At 35.2% G+C, this 7,860-nt stretch overlaps 2 protein-coding genes and 1 pseudogene across 2 annotated transcripts; 2 read left to right on the forward strand and 1 right to left on the reverse strand.

Moving 5' to 3' along the window:
• Positions 1-698: 698 nt before the first annotated feature.
• LOC114715226 (auxin-induced protein 15A-like) lies at positions 699-1,010 on the forward strand. The gene has a single exon (XM_028900028.1). The coding sequence runs from the start codon at positions 699-701 to the stop codon at positions 972-974; it is 276 nt and encodes a 91-aa protein (XP_028755861.1). The 3' UTR covers positions 975-1,010.
• A 1,542-nt stretch (positions 1,011-2,552) lies between these two features.
• Positions 2,553-3,030, reverse strand: LOC114715224 (auxin-induced protein 15A-like). Its single transcript, XM_028900026.1, has one exon. The coding sequence runs from the start codon at positions 3,003-3,005 to the stop codon at positions 2,727-2,729; it is 279 nt and encodes a 92-aa protein (XP_028755859.1). The 5' UTR covers positions 3,006-3,030; the 3' UTR covers positions 2,553-2,726.
• A 3,871-nt stretch (positions 3,031-6,901) lies between these two features.
• On the forward strand, positions 6,902-7,249 carry LOC114715225 (auxin-induced protein X10A-like; annotated as a pseudogene).
• Positions 7,250-7,860: the final 611 nt, after the last annotated feature.

The following is a 7,860-nucleotide window of genomic DNA, read 5'->3' on the forward strand; positions in this document are numbered from 1 at the left end:
AAACAAATGCCAGGATGAGAGCCAAATGAATAGCAAGGACATAAGAAATCCTTTTGTTTGAGATATGATTGAGGAAGGGTCAGGTAAGTGGTGTAGTCCAGAGAGACATGGATGAGAAAGATCACATGATAATGTTTTATGTCTTTCTCAAAGTAAGATCTTATATTTCTTATGGTTGTCAATTTCATTTCTTGACATGCTTGAGGCAAATTTCTCTTTAAATGACAACGGAGAGCATATGGGACAGCATGTCTAACTTTAAATGACAACTGAAAAATTCTTATAGGAGACATTGCGCCTTAAACTGTTCAAGTCTTCCTTCTTGAACATAAAACAGAGCCATGTGATTTTCCTTATCCATATCTCTGGACGGGATTACAACTCATTTTAGATAACTCTTTAGCAGTCATGACCCAGTCCCCCCATCATTATTTGGCTCATCTTGACTTGTTGCTTTTACAAAATGACCTCTAAGACACATCCATGTGAACTCAAGGTGCCTTTGTCTTCCAATAGCTAGGCTCTATCATGTAACTTCTAAACCACCAATTATTGTAGGAATACAGATCCATTCATCTATATATACTCATAATTGTATGCTTTCAGAAGCAAGCAACCCAATCTTTCACAATACTCTCAGGCATCAGTATTCACATCCTTCCTTCTTATTCTTCTTACACACAAGTACACAACAAGCAATGGGTTTCCGTCTACCTCTAATCAGGAGGGCTTCATTCGCTACAAAACTTACTACAAAATCTGGTGAAGTGCCAAAGGGATATCTCGCAGTATACATTGGAGAGGAAATGAAGAGGTTTGTGATCCCTATATCATACTTGAATCAACCATCTTTTCAGGAGTTGTTAAGTGAAGCTGAAGAAGAATTCGGGTTTGATCATCCAATGGGTGCCCTCACTATTCCTTGTGCAGAAGATGTCTTCATAAAAACCACTTCTTCCTTTAGTGGGTGCTAGCTAACCAAGACATGATCAGATTAGTCAACCTACACAATTTTGTAATCATTTTGCTTTGTGTAAGATTTTTGTTCTTTTCTTCCCCTACAGGGGAAGTGAAAAAACTGTTTATCTCAAAGAGAAGATGAATAGACATTTTTCACGTTATCTCAACCAACTGTCAATATCAAAGACATTAAACATATAGTTAAGGTGATCACGAGTTGTATCTCTTTAATCTTTAATCTGATAATTCAAGTTCAGATTTCCCTCCAGGGGTATTAACATCAGCTCCCTCAGTGGTTTTCTAGAGAAGTGATCCCACATGCACGCCTATGCATATTACTTCTTTTTTCAATAAAAAGATCAATATATTAGACAAGGTAAAAAGACAATGTTGCAAGTCCAGTGTTCTCATCCAGTAACTAAGGGTGAGCTGAAAAATGATGACTAATGAGTCCCAGTGCTCTTATATTCCAACGGTAGCGTTAAGAAGAAGAGGAAAAGAAATGTTTTATTTGATACGCAAAATAATTAACTTTTATTTCATGGGAAAATCTATAATTTTTATTTTGAACTCAATAATTATAGTTTATAAACAAGGCGTACGTAGCATCATTTAAAGAAAATTATGTTTCTAACACTCGAGTTCACAAGCAACATGTGTGTCCCGAAGCAAAGCTTCATCAGAGTCCAATTTTTTTTTTAATTTTGTCCGTTTTTAAGAGTCTTTAAATGTTTTATTAATTTGTACAAATCATAACTTTGATTGACCTAGGAAAAAGATTGAAGAAAAACATAAGCCAATTAATCCCAAAGGGAAAATTAGAAATGTTGAGTTCATGAGATGTTATATAGAAGAGTAAAGCTCAATCATGAGTACAAAAAGTGTCGTAACGACATTAATTACGCTGGTTAATAAACTGACGTGAAGTATTGAACGGTAACATTGTAAATTATTTGAATTTTTAAGTTAAGTTTATAGAAATTAAAGAACCCAAGTCGTAGAAACCAATTTTTAATTTAATTCTAATCTTGAATTTAAAAATAAATCATAATTAACAATCAAATATGTTAATTTTATTAATATATGCTTCTAATATTATTTGATCTTCCAGTCCAGTGTTACCGGCTACTGAATTTTTACATATTTTCATAAAATGAGATAATATCATTGAAGACAAAAGCATAAATGATGTTGCCTCATCAGTCTCTCTCAGTGGCACTCTGGCATCTTCTATTCAAACGTTCTGTGACGCTTCGGATGGGTGGTATAGAGCTCTCTGGGTCGTCCATTCATTCCTTTATTTCCCATCATTAAATGGGTTTCCTTTAGCCTTATAAATCATAATTACTGAATTGAAATTAAAGATAATATAATAGAATTTTCCCATTAAAATTATATTTTATTATAAAAATATTTTTTATAATTCTACTAAATAGTTTCCCTGGATTAATTTGCCAGCACTGAAACGTTCATGATTCGAATTTACAGGATTAATTAATATATGACATTCTCTTCTCAATCTTGGCACGGGAAAACATATTCTGGTTGCCTATCAGTACTTTTCCGGCCAAAAAAAAAAAAAAGATCAGTACTTTGACGATTCAGATCGCATGAAAATTGTCTATTGATAAATTTGTCACATACACAAACATTTTACACTTCCTATGTAGGGATGGGGCAAATCCTTAGAGAAACAAAATTATCATCTGAATTTGCTTCTATACAAAATTGTATTGACTAATCTAAGTTAAAACTGTCGTTGCGAGCTAGCACCCATTGAGGCAAGCAATGACTTTCAGGAAGACGTCTTCTGTGCAAGGAATAGTAAGGGCACCCATGGGATGATCATACCCAAATTCTTCTTCAGCTTCACTTAACAATTCTTGAAAAGAAGGCTGATTCAAGTATGATATGGGGATCACAAATCTCTTCATTTCCTCTCCGACATTTATTGCAAGATATCCCTTTGGCACTTCACCAAATTTTGCAGAACTCACTTTTGCAGCGAAGGAAATCCTCCTAATTCCTGGTAAACGAAAACCCATTGTTGTTTGTGTTTAGGAAGAGACTAAGAAGGAACTGTTTGGATATGCTTGAGAGTATTGCGAAAGATTTGCGTTGCTTGCTTCTGAAAGCTTACAAGGATAAGTATATATAAACGAACGGTGGAGGAAAGGTTATGTGATAGAACTTACTTATCCGAAGACAAGGGCATCTAGAGATCACATGGAGTTGTCTCAGAGGTCTTTTCCAAAACCAAAAAAAAGTCAGGATGAGAGCCAAATGAATAGAGAGGACATCAAAATTCTTTTGGTTGAGATGATAGAGGAAGGGTCAGTTAAGCGACGTAGTCCAAAGAGACATGGATGAGAAGGATCACATGATAATGTTTTATGTCTTTCTCAAACGTAACATCTTATATTTCTTATGGTTGTCAATTTCAGTTCTTGACATGCTTCAAGCATATCTTACGCTTCCTTTATCTTTGCTGGTCCTTTATCTTATCGACATAAGGCTTTAAACAGTTCAAATGACTCTTCTTGAACACAAAACAGAAACATGTGGTTTTCCTTATCATGTCTCAGGTTTGTATTACAACTCATTTTAGATAGATCTTTAGCATTCATATCCAAGCCCTCCCTTCATTAGTTGGCTCATCTTGACTTGTTGCTTTTATGAAATGATCTCTAAGACACATCCATGTGAACTCCAGGTGCCTTTGTCTTCTAAGAGCCAGGCTCTGTTTCTTAACCACCAATTATTGCAGGAAGACAAATCCATTCACCTATATATACTCACACTTGTCTGATTTCAGAACCAAGCAACACAAATCTTTCACAATACTCTCAGGCATCATATTCAAATCCGTCCTGCATATTCTTCTTACAAAGAAAAAACAATGGGTTTTCGTCTTCCTGGAATCAAGAGAACTTCATTTGCTGCAAAACCGACGTCTTCGAAATCTGGTGAAGTGCCAAAGGGTTATCTCGCAGTATATGTTGGAGAGAAAATGGAGAGGTTTGTGATCCCTATATCATATCTGAATCAACCTTCGTTTCAAGAGTTGTTAACTGAAGCTGAAGAAGAATTCGGGTTTGATCATCCAATGGGTGCCCTCACTATTTTGCACAGAAGATGTTTTCCTAAAAGTCTCTTCTCTCTGTAGGTGCTAGGTGACAAAGACAAGATTAGATTAGTCCGCACAATTTTGTAATCCTTTTGGTTTGTGGAGATTTTTGTTATTTTTCTTCCCCTATACGGGAAGTGAAAAAATTGTTATCTCAAAGGGAAGTTGATGAATAGATTTTTCACGTTTTCCAACCAACTGTCAATATCGAAGCCATTGAACACATATATAGTTTAGTCTGGCTGCGAATTGCATTTTGTTTTAATCTTCTAGCAAAATTGAGGCAAAAAACTTATATTACTTGATCTAGTAATTCAAGTTCAGACTTCGCTAGCTCTAGGGGTATTAACGTCAGCTCCCTATTGGCTTTCCTAAAGAAGAGGTCCCAACCATACATACATACACATATGCATACTTAATTATAAACAAAACAACTTTAATTTGAGCCTCCCACTCTCACTTTTATTACTTCTTTATTTTTTTAATAAAAAGATCAATATATTACACAAGGTAGAAAGACAATATTGCAACTCCGGTGTTCTAATCCAGTAACTAAGGGTGAGCGGATAAATGTTGACTAAGTTCCAGTGCTATAAGATTCCAAATGTAGCGTTAAGAAGGATTGATAGGGGGAAAAAACAGTTTATTTAACACGCAAAATAATGTTTATCTCCTTGTAAAATCTATAATTTTTATTTTCAACTGAACAATTATAATTTATAAAGAAGGCGTAGCATCTGTAACCCAAAAAAAAAAAAAAAAAGAAGGCGTAGCATCATTTATGTTGTTGTCTTCAATGATATGATCTCAATTCGTAAATCATGTGGACTCCGATTAATAGACAGTAAGACCATACGAACTAAATTGAATTTTCCTTGTCCACGTTGTTTCTCTATGGATATCTAACCCATGCAGCAGCCAGATCTCATAAACATTTTGACAAATGAAAAGGTCATGTGATCTCCTATGGCCATTGTCCCCGCGTAAGAAAATTATATGTTCCTAATTCATGAGTTCATAAGCAACACATATATCATGGAAAAGAAGTAAAGAAAAACATATAAGCAAATTATTCGTAATGGGGGGAAATGTTTAGTTCATTGGTTGCTTAAATACTCCTCTGATCCTAAATATAAGACCCTTTTATTGTCTAAATTACACTACAAAAGAGGTCTTATGTTTGAGAGTGGAGTAGTATTATATAAGAAATTATGGCTTCAATCACTTGTGCAGAAAAAAAGTTTCCTAGGATTAATTTACTTGCACTTATACAAAGACTCTTTCGTTTCTCTATAATCAAATCTACATTTGAATTTAATTTACTTGATTAAATATAACTCTCCTCTCAATCTTGCCACGAGAAAACAAACTTTGGTCGCCTAATGTGGAAGATCAAAGCCGTTGGTATTCATAACTGAATGAAATTGTGTGAAAATTATATTGACAAATTTCTCATTGACGCTGGTTTACAATTCCCGATTAGGGGAAGAAAAGGCAGGGGAAAAAATTAACATAGCAGAAACTATGTGAATTGCCTTCGATACAAAATTGTGTCAACTAATCTAAGTTAACGTCGTCTTTGCTTGCTAGCACCCACTGAAGGAAGAAATGACCTTTAGGAAGATATCTTCTGTGCAAGGAATAGTGAGAGCTCCCATGGGATGATCATACCCGAATTCTTCCTCAGCTTCACTTAACAACTCTTGAAATGAAGGCTGATTCAGGTAAGATATAGGAATCACAAATCTACTCATTTCCTCTCCAACATAAATTGCAAGATATCCCTTTGGCACTTCACCAAATTTTGAAGAAGTCACTTTTGCAGCAAAGGAAGTCCTCTTGATTCCTGGAAAACGAAAACCCATTGTTTTCTCTGCGTTTATGAATAGAATGAGAAGGAAGTGTTTGAATAATTGTGATGCTTGAAAGATGTGTGTTGCTTGCTTCTGAAAGCATACAAGTATGGGTATATATAGATGAACGGTGGAGGAAAGGTAATGTGATGAGGCTTAATTATTGGAGGACAAGGGCATGTAGAGATCACATGGAGTTGTCTTCATGTCGTTTTCAAATAAAACTAAGAAGTTATGAGATGAGCCAAATGAAGTGAGAACTCTGTTCAAGCATAATTGAAAAGGATGAGCCAAGAATAATCCCCTTGAGAGTATTGAACAGATCAACAAGAAGCATGCATGTTTATTGCAATTCTGTAAAAGAGACTTTCAAAAGGCTCGATATTTATTTTGAATTTAAAACACGCCGCGTTTCTCACACTTTAAGTTAAATGCTGCTCCAACGCGTTATCAATTGAAAGGATGAAGATAAGGAAAACATAAGAGATGTCTCAAGCATGTCTGGAAAGTGAAATGACAGTTAGAAAATATTTAGATTGACACTAAGCTTTGAATTGTTCAAATAATCCTTCCCATCCATAAAACATAAAGCAGAACCATGTGATCCTTCTCATCCATGTCTCTGGACTAGACTACAGCTCCTTTAGCTAACCCTTCACCAATCAAATCTCAACCAAATGGAGATTCTGAAGTCCTCCCTTCATTTGATCCTGACTTGATTTTTGAAATAGACTCTAAGACAACACCATGTGATCTCTAGTGTGCTCTTGTCTTTCGGTAGGCCCTAACACGCCCTAACACGCAAAGCCTCTCCCTCTACCAATTATTGAAGTAAAGCAAATCCTTTCATCTATATATACACTCAAAGTTGCAAGATTTTCCAAAGCAACACAACTCATCAACATATCCTCAGGCTTCTACATCCTATCTCTTTCTTTACGTTCTCTCTTATCCACAAAAAATGGGTTTTCGTTTACCTGTTATTAGAAGGACTTCATTTGCTGCAAAAGTGGCTTCGTCAAAATCTGGAGAAGTGCCAAAGGGGTATCTTGCAGTATATGTAGGAGAAGAAATGAAGAGATTTGTGATCCCTGTATCTTACTTGAATCAACCTTTGTTTCAAGAGTTGTTAAGCTTGGCTGAAAGAAGAGTTTGGATATGATCATCCAATGGGTGCACTCACTATTCCTTGCAGAGAAGATGTCTTTCTAAACGTTACTTCTTCCTTCAATGGATGTTAGTTTGCAAAGGAAAAAACTTAGATTAGGAGACATTTTTGTAGAGGAGGCAATTTAGATCCTTTTTCTATGTAAAGATTTTTCTTTTCCTTCTTTTGCTTCCCCGACTATTCGGAAATGAAATATTGTTTACATGAACGACAAATTTTGTCAATGGACATTTTTTCATGTTATCTCAATTAATTATGAATATCGAAGCCTCAAAGGCGTTGAACTTTCAGTTTAAGTGACAGAGAATTTGTATCCTTATCCTGCAGGCAAATCTGAGAAGCAGTATTGTATTCTTAATCCAGTAAATTCAAATCAATTTTTGCTTTACGATAACAAAAGCGTCTGTGCAAGTGGGAGCATACAATGCCCCAAAAACTCTTAAGATTTTTTTACCAATAAAAAGTTGTACTTTGTACTCAAAAACTTGCATATCTATGTGTATTTCGTATTCAGTGATATTATCGATCTGAATTTATGAAAAACATGTGAACACAGCTCAATATACTGATAGATGACTAGGAACGAAATCAATTTTCGGGGACTCTTTTGAACGTTTGAAGACACCGGCATATACTGGATTAATAATGAAGTCCTGTGTCTCAAGAGATCATATTTTACCCTTGGAAAATATGGCACGACTCAATAAAAATTTTAAATTACATGTTTAATTAACAGCTTGTTATTAGATTTC

The sequence above is a fragment of the Neltuma alba genome, unplaced genomic scaffold, assembly GCF_004799145.2.
Source record: "Neltuma alba isolate B1F8T4 unplaced genomic scaffold, ASM479914v2 tig00011578_pilon, whole genome shotgun sequence".
Classification (NCBI taxonomy): Eukaryota; Viridiplantae; Streptophyta; class Magnoliopsida; order Fabales; family Fabaceae; genus Neltuma; species Neltuma alba.